At 44.3% G+C, this 18,775-nt stretch overlaps 1 protein-coding gene across 1 annotated transcript in view; it reads right to left on the minus strand.

Annotated features, from left to right (window-relative positions):
* SRGAP2 (SLIT-ROBO Rho GTPase activating protein 2) overlaps nucleotides 1-18,775 on the minus strand; it is a 121,964-nt gene that overhangs the window by 38,911 nt on the left and 64,278 nt on the right. The window contains exons 5-9 of the mRNA XM_014955456.1: nucleotides 11,766-11,828; nucleotides 8,893-9,108; nucleotides 7,761-7,889; nucleotides 2,430-2,654; nucleotides 136-237 (exon numbers count right to left, since the gene is read on the minus strand). Coding sequence (XP_014810942.1) covers nucleotides 136-237; nucleotides 2,430-2,654; nucleotides 7,761-7,889; nucleotides 8,893-9,108; nucleotides 11,766-11,828 — 735 coding nt within the window. The remainder of the gene's footprint in view (nucleotides 1-135; nucleotides 238-2,429; nucleotides 2,655-7,760; nucleotides 7,890-8,892; nucleotides 9,109-11,765; nucleotides 11,829-18,775) is intronic.

Raw genomic sequence — 18,775 nt, forward strand, 5'->3', positions numbered from 1 at the left:
TGAAATCACACCCACTAACGCTCTGCTGGCCTCAGTTGCCTTATTCTTGAGTTTTACCCCAAGCCTTCATAAAAGAGGACCGCAGAAAATAGATGGAAGTAATAAAAGGGCTGTTGTTTGGGTTGTTGAGCTCACCTCTTCGTTTTCAATCTTAAGCGTCGATAAGCGGGACTGCAGCTGCTGGCACCTCTGCACTAACTCGCTCTGGACCGGTTGTTGGGCACAGAGCTGGGACTCCTGGAAGAGAAACAGCATCCTTTTCAGGGGGCTAGGGAACCCCCCACATAATCAAGAACACCACAAATAATTCATTATATCATTATAAACAAACATCCTCCAAAGGGTTTAATTTTAAATCTTTGTAGCCCTGGATTCTATGAAATGGCAGTTCACTTCCCAACTGCGCTGAGGAGTGAGAGAGAGAACATGATCATCAAAGAAGAACTAGAAAAAAGCAGCTACTTTCAGTAACATCAGCTTGTCGTGAGTTTTTGAAAGTCTGAAGGTCCTCTATCACAGGTATTAGGCTAAATCCCACCCTAAAACCTCAAGAGGAAGCCAATGTGCTTGTTCACAGATGAAGAAGAATTTGGTTCAATGTATTATCCGGGCACCCAGGGCGTAGGAGTGGCTGCCCCTGCTCAGCTGAACTACTGAACAGGTATGAATTGCTATTTAATGAATGCAGTGAAATAAAAAAAGAACAGGTTTGGGACATGTCAAACATGCCAGAACAGTGGGCTTCCCTGCACTGTCACGAATTAGTCTGATTTCACAGCATGAAGCAGCTTTCCTTTTCGTTTGGTACTTGTGGTTTTTTTTTTTTAAAGGAACACATTGATCTCATTGCTTAAGGCTATTGTTTAAAGACAGAAAACTGGAACTGGAGTGATCTCACGCACACACAGCATCATATATTCAGCCTGGTGTATGCAGGACCACTGCTACAAGACCATCAGCCTGCATTTATAAACCCTCGCTCGGCCTTGAGAAGGACCAAGATAAATGATTCAGTGAGTGTGAGCTGGGAACTGAATGACAGTCTGCAGGTAATTCTTTGTCTTGCCAGGATCTTACAGAACACTGCCAGAGCTCAGAAAAACTGAGAGGTCATTTGCAGTCTGAGGGTTTCACTTAAGAGGGAAGAGACAAAGAGAAGCCTTAAGCAGCGCCTGTAAGAAGAGCCCGGCTGCAAGAGACCATCCCTCCAGTCCTTCCTCAGTGTTCAGGGGGAGAATCTAGAAATCCAACCAATTGACCTAAATTACTACACTGTGCATGTGTTCCCATTTAGATCTGTGAACCGGTTTCAGCTTGTGTGACTTTAAACAGTTCCCAGATGGGAAACCGCATCTTGATAAACCTATAAAGCGAGAGATTTTCACTGCCAAAATCAAAGTCCTCTGACTGCCTTGTCTCACAACGGAGATGCAGAAAGTACCACTATAAACCATTTTTGCCCTAAGATTACACACTCAAATGCCTCAAAAAGCCAGCATTTAAGTCTCTTATCTTGTTGCCCCTTCAAATACCTAACTTCTGAGTCTGGCTCAGGGCACAGAAGTTAACTGTGGCTTAAAGGAGAGATTAAAACAGTGTTCCCTATCTACATTTAGCATTATACCTAATTAAGCGTTTTCATCTTCAGCAGCTTTGATAATCAAAACCTGAGTCAGTCGTGTTCAGACATCTGTGCCATGAGCCTCTGCTTAATCTTCAAATCAGCTCCCTTTCCCCAGGCTCCCTCCTGCCTCCCAAAAACAGAACCAAACCAGGTGGCCTTTTAGTGGGTATCGAAGAGGAGGGAAGCAGAACGGCGAAGCAGCGAGAGCAAGAGGAGGAAGAGTGTGGCCAGCAGATCAAGGGAAGTCATTCTCCCCCTCTACTCTGCACTGGTGAGGCCACAACTAGAGTACTGCGTCCAGTTCTGGGCTCCCCAGTTCAAGAGGGACAGGGAACTACTGGAAAGAGTCCAGCGAAGGGCAACAAAGATGATTCAAGGATTGGAGCATCTCCCTGATGAGGAGAGACTGAGTCTTTAGTCTGGAGAAGAGAAGGCTGAGGGGAGACCTTATCAATGCCTACAAGTATCTCAAGGGAGGGTTGAAGGAGGAGGAAGCCAGACTCTTTTCAGTGGTTCCCAGTGAGAGGACGAGGGGCAACGGGCACAAGTTGGAACAGAAGAGGTTCCACTCAAATATGAGGAGAAACTTCTTCACGGTGAGGGTGACAGAGCCCTGGAACAGGCTGCCCAGGGAGGGTGTGGAGTCCCCTTCTTTGGAGATTTTCAAGCCCCACCTGGATGCTCCTGAGTAACATGCTCTGACAAGCTCTAGGCAATCCTGCTTCAGCAGGGGAGTTGGACTAGATGATCTCTATGGTCCCTTCCAACTCTAAAATTCAGTGAAATTCAGTGAAAACAAACTGACCATATCACCCATGTGTGGCTGAAACTCGAACTTCATGGGTGGGCAGAAGACATTGTTGTACATCTCCATCAGGCGCTGCTTATCGCTGTTGGCATCCAGGTTCTCCACGGCGTTCTCGATGGCGTCCAGCCCCTCGTGCTTCGACTGCTCCAGGTTCAGCTCCGCTGACAGGAACGTCCTGAGGGCTCTGTTGAGGCTGGCGTGGTACCCCAGGTCACAACACTGCTGGAAAGAGACACACAATTCCATATGAATAAGCGAAGAAATTCTGTAATGGAAATCAAAATCTTTCCAAAGACGGGAATTATGTAAATGGATAAAAAGTTGTGGGTATTTTATCACCTTCTCTGTGAGACCAGAGCGGTCTCACATCTCCCCCTGATCCCACAGGCATCTTGACCAGGGCTCCTCAGTTGGCCCTAAACAGAATTCTCAGTCTCTAATCCCATACAAACTTCAGCATCGTGTTAAAATTCGTCTCCAATACACCCTAAACTATTAGAACATTCTGGGGAGTTCTCATGAAATACTCGAGAGTCCATTTCATGCTGTTACAAAACAAAAGGTAACAGCAGTGGGTACATTCAGAATATTTCTTCTAACCTCACTTCCAGGGGCGCTGATTCCCACGGAAAACACTCCAAAATCCTTAAATGAAATGATTCAAAGCAAGAGGAAAACAAAGCACTGAAGTACTACCCGGAGAAACAAGACACGGGATTTGGATCATCTGCAAAATTTAATCCGCATCTAAATTAATCCACCCAAAATAGAGGAAACTGCTTAATTCAGTGCACTTCAGGAGGCAAGAACATGACCTGAACATCCCAGGGATAAAGAACAGAGTCATCCAAGAAGCAAACGGCGATCAGTTGGGATGACTTCATTGCTGGGGTGAAACAGAAGAGCAAAAAAAAAAAACTTTCAAGCCGAAAGTGGTGGTGGTGGTCAAGAATTTCCTGGCTCTCCCTGCCACCAGGGTGATGTCACTGGAAGACAATCAAGCAGCTTCATCCCCACCAGGGCCAGGCAGCCAAGTCTTCGTGTTTCAGAAGGGAGAAAGGCGCTTTTCATTAGCTGATCAGAAACAGCCTGAATTTTTCAGACTTCTACTAGAGGGAGTGAGAAAGGAGCCCACCTTCTTGGAATGAGAAGCAAGATTACATTCGCGAGGAGGATCTCCAGAAAGAAAGAGCCCATCTGGCTCGATTGCTGCTCTGCTCTGTAAGCAAAATTCCCATCAAATTCTCCTCCAAGCCCATCATTTGAGTCTCATCACTGTCATTGTGTGCAAAGGCAAAGAAAAAAAGGGGGGGCAGGGAAGAAGGGATGGGGGGAGAGGGAAGAGACAGCAACTGCTGGACCATTCCCCTCTTTCAGAGAATTTCTGTCACCAAGTGCTGCTTAGATGCCGGGCTCCTGTGCCAACAAGCTGTGGCAGGTGGGGAATCTTGTGAAAAAGAGCTGCAGTTGCTGGTTAGGCTGGAGGCAGAGAATTAAAAGGCGATACATTCAATCAGGAAGAACAAAAACTAGCCAAAAAAAACCCCACAAAAGAGGCTTGATTGAGAATTTGCACGTGTGGAGGCAGCCTGGGATCGGCAGCCGCTCAGAGCTGCTGCTCTTCTGCGTGTGCGTGATGATGCCGTCCTCGCAGTCATTTGGGGAAAGATTGTTCCAAATTGGGCCAAGAGCCCAAGGATCAGCTCAGATTTAACAGGAGCTCCTCGTCCCCTCCTCCTGTGGCCAGAGGGCTATAGAGCCACCCAGGGCCACCAGCGTGTCCCCCCTGCACTCACCCTGCTCCAGCACCTGGATGGGGGAGTCACAGAATCACAGAATCTTCTAGGTTGGAAGGGACCTTAAAGATCATCTTGTCCAACCGTCAACCTGACGGACAAAAATAGACACCCACACAACAAACAAGGAGCATCATCACTAAACCAGACCTCCCAGCACTACATCAACTCGTCCTTTGAACACCTCCAGGGATGGGGCCTCAACCACCTCCCTGGGCAGCCCAGTCCAATGCCTGAGAACCCTTTCAGTGAAAAAATTTTTCCTAATATCCAGCCTGAACCTCCCCTGGTGTAACTTGAGGCCATTTCCTCTTGTCCTGTCACCTGTGACTTGAGAGAAGAGACCGACCCCCACCTCTCTACCCCCTCCCTTCAGGGAGTTGTAGAGAGCAATAAGGTCTCCCCTCAGCCTCCTCTTCTCCAGGCTGAACACCCCCAGCTCCCTCAGCCTCTCCTCATAAGACTTGTGCTCCAGACCCCTCACCAGCTTTGTCGCCCTTCTCTGGACCCGCTCCAGAGTCAAACAGGACTCGATGCCCCACACCCCACCTCGCTCAGCACCAGGAGCACGTTAAGCCAGTGAAGTTTTTTAGCTTTATGTTATTGAAGCCAGTGACAAAAAACATTTTTTCAGCCCACTCCCCCACTTCATAACGTTTTTAAAAGTCCGGCACGCCGTATTTATAAATGTATCAGTCTTGCCATCCCTTTTCTGGGTTATATAAATGTTTGATGGAATCGCTCTCCAAGGAAATCAATTTTTTATAAGAATTTAATGATAACTCATTCAAATTCACTTCCCAACATGACAGCTGATTAACCCTTTGCCAGTTAGCAGTCTTCAAAGAGGCCCAAAATAGAAGATTCAAGCAGAAAGAGCCCTCTGTTTTAAAATGCAATTTACATTTCGAAGGGAATGTATGAGATCCTGGAACAAACAGCAATAATATACCTAATTCTGGAAGAGCAAAGTAAGCTTCAGGACTCACACATACACACGCGCTTTATCTTTTTTTAAATTTTGTCCTAGTGACCCTTTCATAAATATGAGTTAATACAAACTTCCCCATTACTGTAATATTTCATTAGCATCAAAGAGCTGCCTCGGTCCCCAAAGTCAGGAAATTCAAAACTACTGGGCTCTGTCAGGAGCAATTTATTGCTCTCAGCTCACGATGAAGAATTAACTCCCTGCTATCCTTCCATGCACAGCAGAGGGGAAACACAATGTGCTGTACAAACATGACAAGTTTAATGCTATTTGGCCCAACACAATCTACTTGTGAGTAACTTTGAAGATTGCCTTTATATTATATTTCAAAATTCAGTATCATCAAAAGATTAGATCAAGGAAAAGAATTAAGACCTGGCTTAAAAAAAAAAAAATAAAATCACATTTTTATTTAGAAGTCAGATGCTTCAGATAACCATCACTGGTTATAATTGTTAATTTTTCGATCCTTCAGATCAAAGGCATTAGTAAATCTATATTCCCCGTGTCTTAACAATGAGATAACTGAATTCCATCTCCTGTGCTCCCAGGCAAGTCCCACATCTTTCCATGCCTTCTGAAAGCAGAGCAGATAATAATTTTCTTTTCAAGATTATGAGGACTTGCAAAGGAGTGTTCAATGGAACGCTTTGAGGCCCACAAGGCGGGTAACGTGGGCAGGGACTCACCCAGACTTAGGGTGGCTCCTCTCCAGGAGCAGTGACAAACCCTGGAACTGCAGAAAAATTGGCTTCTTCTCCAGCCCCACCATCCCTGGTGGCCCAGAGACACCGAGAGGAGCAGGTCCCTCCAGGCTGGGTAACCTGGATTTGTCAGTGTACGACTTAAAACATCTCCAGTCCGGGGGTTATGAAACCCAAAGGGATTCTTTACTATCTATGACTCACAAAACTGCACTAAAAACTGAAGTTCTGTTAGTTCAGAACTGAACCGAGCACATCTGCAGCATCTGGCGGAGGACTTATAGGTAAGATTTAAAAAAAAAAAATAAATTAAGAAAATTGAATTATGCTGATGTCAGTTAATCCCTACCTCGTATTTGTCAATATAAAAATAAAGTTACCATTTGTTAAAAAGATAAGAAGGCACAATTCAAGGTGAGCAAGTGTTAATAATCAGAAAAGGTCTCCCTAAGAGGCAGCAGGATGGAACGAAACGTGCCTCTTCAGCACAGCAATTTTATAAAGTGTGACGTTTTGAAATAACAGTATTTTTCAAAACCATCAAGCGCTGACAATCCTGACCTCCAAAGGACAGGTTTAAATAAATACCCAGCAGAAGTGCACTTCATGGGATTTTATGATCAGCTGAATAAATGCATTATATATGCTGTTAGGTATGATAATAGCTGACTAATTAATAGTGATCTGAGTGCTCTTTATTGCCGGTGTCTAGAGACACTTCTGTTCATTGCTCCCTGCTCCTACAAAGGAGGTTCCCTTCAGACTTTGCTGCTGAGTGTCTCTAATTGCCACGGCAATGGGTTGTCCTTGGCTGGTGGGGTGAGACCCTGCAGCAGCCAGTGACCCCCCCACGAGGCGTTCGGTGCCTGTGGTACCCCAGTTCTGCAGGATGAGCTGGGTAGTTACCTGGTTGTGAAAAATCTCAGGATTCCCGGCTTTTCTGAGCTTTCAAAAAGGAGAGATTTGGGGTTTTTTGCTGGGCATTTGAATAAAAGCAGAATTGATGCCCCCTGAATTCTGGGGGCGTCATGCGGCCGCAGAACAGAGGGATTTTGCAGGGGAACATGCTCCTTCCACCTTCAGCTCCGTGCTAAGGAAAGGGGGGGCTGGTTTCTGTAACTAATTTATTTCTTCATCTCTTTGTGCAGACAGAGAGACCGCGAAGGGGCAGCAGCAGGGGGGCTGTTGCTGACACCCCACTGACACCCTTCAGAACCGGCCTGGAAGGGCTCTGTGGTCCCAGTGGCAAAAGAAAAGCATCAAGTTGCTGTGGAGCTGGTGGGTCAGGGTATCAGAAAATGGAAAGTCTAAAAAGCAGCGAGGTTCCTCGCTCTTGTGAAATATGCTAGAAAATCATCAACCTTGAAACATACGGAATTTTCCAAAACAGGTTAAAGGCGGCTTTAGAGAACGGTTTTGCCCTCAGCTCTTTTACTGACTGGTCTACTCTTCTACAGTTAACATTCTTTTTTTAAATGTGCTTCTGAGTTATAATCTTGAGGGTTTGCTTAAAATAGTAAATAGAAAATGTCAAGCAACAGTGTGATACTGCTACCGAGTTTCATTTTAACTAAGCAACTCCTCCTTCTGCACGTTTCAATGCCAGGTTTCTCGTGTGAGCTTTTCTCTGGAGAACAGACTCCCAATAAACCATCTCAGAAAAGCTCCCTTAACAGCTTAATGACCAATTTATCAGGCCTGGTGTTACTCTCTCTAAGCTGCCCACCCAAGACCATCACTCCAGAGCTGCACAGAGGTGGCCAGGTATGTGATGGTGAAGCAGGAGAGGGTTAAAGGCAGTGCCATTCCCTGCAGGCACCCAAGCAGCAGCACTTACATCAATGAGATCAGACAGGTCGTGAATGTAATACTTGAACACAGACGCGTTGGTGGCTTCCAGAGCCAGCAGATACTCGTTTCTTGCCTTAATAGCCTTCAGTCTGTTTTCTGTGTACTTTGCTTGGCGCTAAAAAAGAAATCAAAACCAGAATATGTTTTTAAAAAGAGGTGCAGCAGGAGCATTCCCAGTAACCCCACTGTGTACTGGCCAAACCTTCCTCTCCTCCCACAGCTTTTCTTCGTTGGGATTCCAGTTTTATCAAGACTAAAAAAGAGGTGCAGCAGGAGCATTCCCCAGTAACCCCACCACGTACTGGCCAAACCCTCCTCTCCTCCCACAGCTTGTCTTCGTTGGGATTCCAGTTTTATCAAGACTCAAAGACTTAGAATTTAGATTAATTATTTAGATGTTTTTAAGCATTACTATACTAGACAGTTTTGCATTTAAAGGCTTGGCTGAAAACAGACTGCGGGTTGGGGAAGATTAAGGGAAGAATGAAGGAAGAAGGTGGGTTTCTGAGGTTATGGCCCAGCTCCAGCGCTACCGGAGCGGCTGCCCAAAGCCCACAGGTCTGAGGGCTGCCATGGGCACTCCACCTCTTCCCGCAGAAATTAGGCCTAAACTTGGTCCTTTCAGAGCTTCAATTAATCCAAAAATAACTCATCACCTTCTACTGCCTTGAATCTTAGCACTGAACTACTTATCTGACCGACCATATTGCTAAGGCAACTGGTTCTGCCCGAGAAACCAGTCTGGGATCATGTGTCTCCCCATAGCACCGGCCAGACCTTCACCTGACGTGAAATGGTAAACAAAAATCTTGTCCTCTGTACAAGAAAAAAAGATGTTAACCATGACTTCAAAGAAGGCAGTTGTTACTTTCATACTCTACCCTTGCTTTAGGTCTCTGTGCCGTGTCTGTGTAACCTGGGACAACACAAAATGCAAACCTGTCCTCAAGGCAACCTGGTGCCAGCTTCTGCCTTTCCCAAGTCTGAATATTTACAAACTGTGCAAAAACTGAGACTCGTATTCGAATGTCACAAAGGAGGGACCTCAGTAGCTCCTGTGCTGAGCAAAGGTCCCCTCCAAGCACTCTACATGGGCAGAAGCAATGCCAGGAAAGTACCTTCTCCTTCATTTTCTCTATTTTTTTGACAGAGCTTCGCCGAACGTGCTTTTCTTCAAACTTGACGTTGGATGTTGAGTCGGGGGAGCGGGGTGTCTGCTTGTCCTCTTGCTTCACCGACTTCCCAATCTGCTTTTCTTCCTGCTTCTCTGCCTCCTTCAGTTTGCTCTGAGCACTGATGCTGTCGGCGTTGTACATGTGGTAGGTTTTCATAACCTGCAGAAAACAACACGCAAGGGTCAGAGAGCTCCGTGGTTCGATTTGATGAGGAAGAAATGGGCTTCCCTCACCAATAAAGGAGGCATGCAGATGTTCTGCCTTAACGTTATCTGCATGACAAAGTCTTGGGGAGAAGAGTGACACGTGTCTGGAAAGCTCACAGGATAAGAGGGAGGAAAAAATCCTAAGAAATAAGTCACACTCTGCAACGCTTTTTTTTTAATTTGCCCAATGCACTCCCCAAAACCGTAAGTTTAACATAATTATTTCATAACAGCTGTTCATTATGTTGATATTAAATGCAAGATATCATACTAACTAAGCAAGGGCATCTGGACAGTGACCAGCAAGTCAGACCTGGCTGTGAGTTAGAAATAGCTAAACCAGAAAAATCCTCAGGGAAATTTCCCATCTCAAAAAAGCAGGACAGAAGAGGCAGGAAGGAAAGTGTGGCTCAAAACAAATCTGAAATCAAAGTGGATTATTTTGCAGCTGCTTCTTTGTTTATCTCTGACATGCGCCTTCTTCTTCAATCCAATAAAGGAGTCATAAAAACCAAAAAAAGACACAGACTAAATCCAGCCTCCTTACTATTCAAAGAAAATTATATGCCAATGTTGGAAAATGAGGGCTTTTCATCAGCAGGTAAGGTTTCAGAAGGGATGCCTATCAGTCTCTCATCTGGATGAATCAGTCCTTTAAACATCCCAGGTCTCGAGGAACTGTATGCAAATCAACAGTCTGAACACAATGGCTGCAAAAGCAGCTCAGGTCTGATTAAAATCAAATTTGATACGTAAAAAGTACTTCTGTTCACCCTATGTAATAAAAACATTAATACAGGAGTGTGGTTCTGTTGCTCAGGGAGACCTGAACCCGATACTTTATGGACAACTTTTACTGTAGCCCATTTTTTATAAGTAAGTATAGATAAATATCCCCCAAAGTCACAAAAAAACCTTATTTATTCCACAGGTTATTCATGTCTAGATTTGTGTTAAGAAAGCAGAACGAAAAACCCAAAGGAAACAATATATAAACTACCTTTTTTATATCCAAAACTGCAAAGCAGTTCAATTCACGTACCAAAGCAAACACTATTGTGATACAATTTTGATGGGGGGGGCCAAAAATTGCATAAAGACACCCCGATAGTGTCGTTCCAGCGTTAATAAAGACCCCACTTGCGAATGTACCAAAGCAAACATTATTGTGATACAATTTTGATGGGGGGGCCAAAAACTCCACAATTGCAGAAAGACACCCCGATAGTGTCATTCCAGCGTTAATAAAGACCCCACTTGCGAACCATTTGATTTATTTTTGGATGAAAACCCATTTACACCTATTTCACCTTAGCTTGAACCATAACATCACTTCACGTAAGTAGGACGCATGCTCTCTCTTTGTGCCGTGATCGGCAAAGGTTCTCAGATACAAAGAGATGCTGTATTTAAACATGAAAGAGAATGTGAACGCAGCCAGTATTAAAGAGAGACTTTCTGAATAATTTACACATACACACTTTCAGCTCCTGCATATGCTTAGACTATCAAGTAGGCATTTATAATAATAGATGCAAAGTAGTTTCTTTTCCTCCATCACTGAAAGTCGAAGTGGCAGAAAGCAAGAGAAGCAGAAATAGAAATCAGAGTTTTAATGGTTTCATCCCGCTGACGGTGCCGCATCGGCAGCCACCACCTCTGCCTGCCCCATCTCTGGCCACAGGGGTGACCCTTGGCTCAGTCTTCCTACTCCTGAACTCCCTCTTTTCCTAAAAGATTAGTCTGAATATTTGGTCTCGATGCTCTAATGAAGCAATTCCCTTCTATACATTTTGTTGATATGGGAAATTTCAGGGACACGCCCCCTCCAATGGCTTGGGAAACATCCCTGGATCATTTTTTGAAAGAACAAAGAAAAAGAACATCTACCTCAGTGTAATGACCCAATGTGTCATTAAGGAAGGACAAAAGAAGACATTATGAGCAACAAAATTGTGTGTAGGTTCTGCTTTTAAAAGAGAACTGGCTCAATAACAGCTGGAGAAAGCAAAAATTTAATCAAACAACAGACTTTTCCATTCATCTAAGTGAGGAGAAAAGTCCCCAAGCAGCACATGAACTTTTATGAACACATTCCTTCTCCTTCCCGAGGCAGTGCCTCTTCCTTGGTGTCTCCAATGGATAAACTGTGAAGCAAAAAGCACAGATGGAAGAGAATGACTCTGAAGGGAGCTGTTTTGCTGAGAGAGCTGAGGAACAAATAAAGGGAGTGTGTCCCCACTGAAGCTGTGTGCTGCCTTTTGTACACCCAGACCACACAAAACCACGGACTGAGGAGTTTTAGCCTATTTGAAAATAATTCTAATATCTCTTTTTAAAACCACCACTGGAGCTGGTAGCGGGTGTGCGTTAAGGTGAGATCTTTGAGAAGTGGAGCCAGCACTTACAGAGCTGAAGCAATATAAGGATAGAGTGAAAAAGTGAGATTTATGGTGCTCTACAGACCGGGAAACACAAGCTGCCTCAAACTGCAAAGGCTGCAGACATTTATCAGTCCTGAGGCTCAGTCTGTGCTGGGAACAGCAGCCTGGGAGAAGGCAAACTTCTTCCTTCTGCCTGAAAAGACGCCAAGAAGTCAGTTTGATTTACCGTGTAGAGTTCATTCAAGACCTTCATCAAGTCTTCCTGGAGCTGCAATCCCACTTCCTTGCTCTGCAACAAAACAGAGAAATGAAAGTTAATTGGGGAAGACAGTAAAAAGGCGGAGGAAGTCAGCACGCTCCCCAGCTACAAATAATTTCGGCTCAATTAAGCAGCGCTATTTAGGCTATAAATCCAATAACTGCCCAGCCCAGAGCCACTTCTGGTCAAACTGCACAAACAGTATCAATAAACCAAAATGTTACATACGGATTTACAGTATGGAGGCAGGGCAATTTCCAGAGAATGCAAGGTTTTTATTCATAAAAGACATGCAGGTGAGTAATTGGAGAAGTCAAAGAAGAGAGCAGATGTCTCATCTCTCTACACTAACATTTCTATTCACAAAAAAGCAGGCAGGCTTAAAAACTCATAATCTAATAACTATGTTTTCCCCACATTTTCCTCACTAATTAGAAAGTAGAAATACTCCTACTGCTACATGTAACAAGAACTTTATTCTGTTTATATAGATTTTACTACACATTTCCCCACTAATTAGAAAGCACAAATGCTCCTACTGCTACATGTAACAAGAACTTTATTCTGTTTATATAGATTTTACTCAGTTACTACCTACTAAGGCAGCGTTTGCCTGATTGAACCTTCCTGCTCTGCGTGATAGAAGTACATAATATCTACTGGGTCAAGCACATTTGATAGTTCAAGACTATTTATGTCTACAAAGTTCAGGAAAAATAAAAGATAGAGACAAATCCACACTTAAACCAGCATTTCTGCCTAAGAACTCAAGATAGCGTTAAGGCAAGAGGAAAAAAATAAAACACCAAACCAAAATGTACTGATAAAAAGCAAAAAGAGAAAGATTAGGTCAAGATAGCGTTAACGCAAGAAGAAAAAAAACAAAACACCAAACCAAAACGTACTGATAAAAAGCAAAAAGAGAAAGATTATATAATTTAATTTTAAATTATCCTTTTTTGACTCCCGTCCAGTTCAGCAGTGCTGAGTTTACTGTGTTTCTGAGATGCTACATGTTTTATTATGGACTGTTTATGTCTGCTGTGAGCCATTCAGACCAGTGTCTGTGGTGCAGTGGGATGTACAAGCAGAACCATCCCAGGTCGGATCCTGGGCATTTCCAAACCTGCTCCCCGGGAGGCCAGAGCTGCTACTGGAAAAACCAGTGTCTGACACAAACACTGACAAAGGGGAGCATCCTGCTTTTTTCTGAGGAGTCTTTAACTCAAAGGAAGAAGAGAAGTTGGTGATTCCCAATCTCCAGGAGAGTTTATATAATTTAATTTTAAATTATCCTTTTTTGACTCCCGTCCAGTTCAGCAGTGCTGAGTTTACTGTGTTTCTGAGATGCTACATGTTTTATTATGGACTGTTTATGTCTGCTGTGAGCCATTCAGACCAGTGTCTGTGGTGCAGTGGGATGTACAAGCAGAACCATCCCAGGTCGGATCCTGGGCATTTCCAAACCTGCTCCCCGGGAGGCCAGAGCTGCTACTGGAAAAACCAGTGTCTGACACAAACACTGACAAAGGGGAGCATCCTGCTTTTTTCTGAGGAGTCTTTAACTCAAAGGAAGAAGAGAAGTTGGTGATTCCCAATCTCCAGGAGAGTTTGCAGAAATGAGACCTATCGTTTTTCCATCTCCAGAAAGAGAAGAAAAAGCTGGAGCTGCTGCTCGTCACTGGAGGGAGACGGGTCACAAAGACTTTATGACTGCCTTTTTTCTCAAGGCTGGAGATGATAAATGGAAGTGACTGGCTGGGTCTGCTTTAAACGCCCTGAGCACTGAACTTTTCACACACAGGGAGCTTTTCTGCAACACGCTTCACTGCGCCGCTTAAACCGCCTGGACCGGACCAATCGCCTGCCCTTCACCCGCCTCGATTCAGCCCATTTGCTTATTTCTTGCATAAAATTGCTCATTCGCTGGACAAACTGCTGAAGCATCAATTATGCGAAATAGATTAAAATGAATATTTTCATGCATATTCAGGTGGAAGAAGAAAAGGAGACGTGGAAGCGCCAAATTGTCAAATCACAAAACGCTTTGTGCTTCCAAATGAGCTCTCGAGAAAGAACCTGCCACATTGCTGGGCTGGAAACACCCTTCCGTGGAGATGAAGGTAAGGGAGATCACAGGTGGCACAAAAACAAGAGCTACTGTTAAATTAATGCTGCTCCCTGTACTGATTCCACCAAAATAATAAGGTTTAGGAGAAAAAAAGCTGAGCTAGTTGATCCTGATAAATGAAAATACGTGAGAGGAAGCAGAACAGTTACCTTGGGAAAGTCAAAAGTCCAAGAAGCCTTGGACATCAGCAAAAAAGTTGTTGCTCGAGTGCCATAGAGGGTGGTGGACCCGAGGCACAATGAGAACTTTTCTGAGGACCAACAAGAGTTCAAAGAGCACCCAGATTAAAGGCTGCTGACATCAACCATAGTCATATGGGCATAAGGGATTGCAAGATCACGCTAGAACATGGCATGGAATTGTGAATAAAAGGCATGCCAAGGCAAAAGAACAACAGTCTCTGCAGCTGCAAACATCTCCAGGTATCAATTTACATTTCAAGATCAAATTCTACATTATGTTTTCAAAGGCTGACAGTTTAGAATAGTTAGTTTTGTAAACAACCTCCCAGGAAAAAGCAATAAATAAAAGCAAAAGCTAATCTGATAAGCTTCATTATTACCTATTCCTGGCTGTACCTGCAACTGCTGAACAAGCCTGAGGAAGGGCAATAAAATCTCATCTAATTGGCTCCAATAATCAACTGTGTTGGCATGTGGGGAGGGGGTGTCACCACAAACCTCATCCGCTTCTTATCCCATCGGGGCTAAACACTTGTCCTCTTGATCTGGGAGATGATCCAGTTGGATACGCACCATTTAATGCTCCAGGACACCAGGAGAGCACAGGAGCCACCCCAGGATGGGGGACAGGGAGAATGGGGCACCAGCACCCCTTTCCCTGGGCATCTGAGAGAAACACAGCCCTCCCTCCCTCTGCAGAGCAGGGAAATCAGCAGCACCTCCCAAAAGAACAAGAAAATTATCCCAGGAGGGTGACATGAGTGATTGCCCGGGGGTGCTCACTCCCAACCTCAATATTTTTCTCGCAAGCTGCCATTTTCAAGCCTTTTCTTCAGCCCAAAGCAAGGAAGCAGAAGCTGCCCTAAGCGTGTGCACACACACACACACACACACACCCCCCTTTGTGACAAGAGGGTGCACATGCCCCATGTGTGGAGCCGTAGGTTGCTGCCACCCCTCGCTGGAACATAAATTCCCAGCTTCTCAACGGCCTCTTTGTTCCAGCCCTCCTCCCCTCCACCTCCCTCTAATTTAATCAAGATGTTTTTGGGATCTACTGCAGCCCTCGCCGGGCTGTTCCGCATTCCACCAAACATTAACGACTTCAGCTTCCAAATATTTAGGGGGGGATAATAAATACGAGAGGGAAGGAATGCTGTCAACATTTTATGCCCTGGATCTCCAGCCTCGGCAACGTGGTTCCAAATCTGATAGAAAAGATGGTTCGGCTTCAAAACAAACACAGTGTGAAGTTCAGGAGATGTTTTCTGAATAAACTCACCAACAACGAGGAAGCACTCGGGAACCATTGGTGGGTGAACACATAACACACTGAGAGAAGAGATTTTATCTAATACGGTGCCTAAAATTATGTCAACCAGTGAGAGGGCTGGAACTGAACCCAAATCTGCCGATTCTGGATCCGATCTCTAACAAGAGCACTTCTCTACAGCTTTAAAAAGGAATAATTCAATATACAGAGATGGAAAACAAACATTAAATGGTCTAATGCTTTTTGAATCAACAGTGGGAGCTGGGAGGAGAGTGGATTGAGTTCTTGCTGAGACCAGTGAGGAAATTTGCAGAAGTGCAAGATCCTTTTTATTCCTGTCTAACCCAGGTAACGAGACAGCATTAGTTAACATCTAACTATGCATTAGTTAACATCTACTTACAGAGTTTGTTAAAGAGAAGACTTGGTAGGGGGAATTTTCCAAGATCATACACATACCACTTAAATAGAATTTGTTCATTAAAGCTCAGAATTCTTTATAGGTAGATCCTTCATACTGTTCTTTTCTTCTCTTTTCTTTTTTCGACAGACCTGCCTTTAACTCATTTCCATCCGGTACCAAATATGATTTTATCACCTTCATGTTCTCATCTAAACAATCAACCAGCTTTCAACTGCTATGGATAAAGTGCTCGCCCGTTACCACGTGGCCCTACAGAATAGGAATTCTGTACAGACAGCATCTAAAGCTTCAAACTCTCCAGAACTTAAAGAAAAGCCAGGACTCATTAAATCTCAGAATTATTTATAGGTAGATCCTTCATATTATTCTTTTCTTCTTTTTTCAACAGACCTGCCTTTAACTCATTTCCATCCGGTACCAAATATGATTTTATCACCTTCATGTTCTCATCTAAACAATCAACCAGCTTTCAACTGCTATGGATAAAGTGCTCGCCCGTTACCACGTGGCCCTACAGAATAGGAATTCTGTACAGACAGCATCTAAAGCTTCAAACTCTCCAGAACTTAAAGAAAAGCCAGGAAAACACAATCTATGTCATACAATATACACGCATATTTTGGGTGATAGATCATCAGTTCCCCGTTTAACGATCCATTATGCATTGGCCAGTCATATTTAAATTGCAGTTGTATTATCTAGTTTTCTCCACCATTTCGCTGGTGATTTGTTTCACCCCTATGTCAGTAATAAGGAATTTTCCTTAGCACAGCGGAATACTGTGCTCTGAAAAGCCAGTCCTACACCACACCACGTCACGCCGCTGCCTCCATACTCGGGGCTGAGAGAGCTGCTTCCAAACAACCCCCACTCCCTCTTTCTCCCTTTTTCTTTTGGTTTGGGTTTTTTTTGGTTTTTTTCAGAATTCTGTGCAGATCCTATTGAATCTTGAATCTTCAGACCCCCAATCCTGAGCAATTTTATGGCTGAGAGCATTCATTCTTGGCAACGTTTTGCCCTCATTGAAGGAGCCCCACGTGGAATGGGCTTCAGAAGGTGGTGAGCCCTACCAGCAAGTGGTGGAGTCTTGGGAAATATTGGAAGTTGTGTTCTGTAATTCTGCTCAGAGTTTTAATGCTCTGCAGGACAGCTTTGTGCTACTGACTTCCTTTTCTGAACTGCTGTGATGGATCTCTAGGAAAAACCGGCTGGAGGGATGAGAGGGATGGAGGGACAAGAGGGATAGAGGGATGAGAGGGACCCAAATGACCCGGAGTATGAGAAGTGCCATCACCTTGTTCCTGCCTGACCCGAATTCACGCTGCAGCAACACAGAGCCAGGTGTACTGGTGTGGTGAAAGGCAACCTCAGCATCCAGGACACTACAAACAACATGTAGTAACACTGGACTACGTTCACACCTTGAATAGGGCCAGACGCAGTGTTTTCCTTGCCCAATCTACACACCAGAGTGACATTTTTAGCCTGAATCAGAAGCAATAGAATCATAGAATTGCCCAGGCTGGAAGGGACCTCCAAAGGCCATCTAGTCCGACCCCCCCGCAGTCAGCAGGGACACCCCCAACTAGACCAGGTTGCCCAGGGCCTCGTCGAGCCTCTCCTTGAATATCTCCAGGGAAGGGGCCTCAACCACCTCCCTGGGCAACCTGTTCCAGTGCTCCACCACCCTCACAGTGAAGAACCCTCTCCTCATCTCCAGTCTAAATCTGTTCCCCTCCAGCTTGAAGCCATTGCCCCTCGTCCTGTCACTGCAGGCCTTTCTAAACAGGTTCTCCTGTTTAGAATAGAATTGCTCCAGCTGCAGCTCTCGGTACCTCACCCCAAGTAACAGGCTCTGGTCCCTGCACTGCATCACAGCGGGTACCAAGTGTCAGCAGCATTAACAGAAACCATCCCCCCCAGTTACAGGTGGGGGAATCACCTCTAACTCCCATTTACGTACCACTAACACAGATAAAAATCACCACGCAAAGTATTTCACTCTCTCTTCCCCCATTCCACTTGTTCTAAAAACAAGCAGGTAGGAAAAACCGGGAGAATTCATTTCCCTCCTGAGAAACCCAAAAGTATCATTTCACAACAGGCCTTTGTGTCCCGTAACTTTTGGGAAAACCTCAAGAACTCAACATGACTATTTCCCAAGACATCTACAAACAGTGGGAGAGGGAACGGGTAAGGATATGAGGGTGAGAGGATGGAGACAGCACATACCAACCTCAGAGACAGTTTTAATTATGGCATTCGTAAATTTACATGTTTACTCTGTTATGGAGCAATATTTTTACAAACACCCAGCCTTTTGGCCAGCGTATTTCTTTCATGTGTGTGGCTTTTCCATGTCTGGTGTATTTTAAGATTTTTTTTCATATTCTGGTACCAATGCAGCAATGAGACATACTGCAGCTGTAAAGTAGGTCATCTTCAGCACAGACCCCTTCAGAGAATTAGTAATTCCTCTTCCTTGATTACTGCAAGGCTTTTTAACCAACTCATTGTGGATTTTTCATTTCACATCAAACACTGCGCAGTGTACAAGTAGATAAATTGCTTTTTTCCACGATCAAAGGTATTAAAACAGGAAACGAATTCCAAATCATTGGTTTTGTTTTCTTCATTCCTTTTACGGGGTTTTCTCCCCATAAATACCATCACTGAGAGAGTAATAGTGTAAAGGAACGCTGTGCTCTCAAAGCAAGATCTTTTGGGCAACCTTCCCTCCCTGTCCCCTCTGCCTGACACCGAGACGACATGTCCAGCCGAACAACCCGACCAACCCGACAGCAATACCTTTCTGCCTACTAATTCACATTTTTTTTAATGTAAAAAACTGTCAAATTAAAAAAAAAAAAGTTCAGAAACTGCTTAAAGCAACTGAGCTTCCACAGTCCATTCCTTAAAAAATATTTTGTTTTTGTATTCTTAAATTTGAACAAGACTGTCAGTCTG

Source organism: Calidris pugnax, unplaced genomic scaffold, assembly GCF_001431845.1.
Source record: "Calidris pugnax isolate Ruff unplaced genomic scaffold, ASM143184v1 scaffold215, whole genome shotgun sequence".
NCBI lineage: Eukaryota > Metazoa > Chordata > Aves > Charadriiformes > Scolopacidae > Calidris > Calidris pugnax.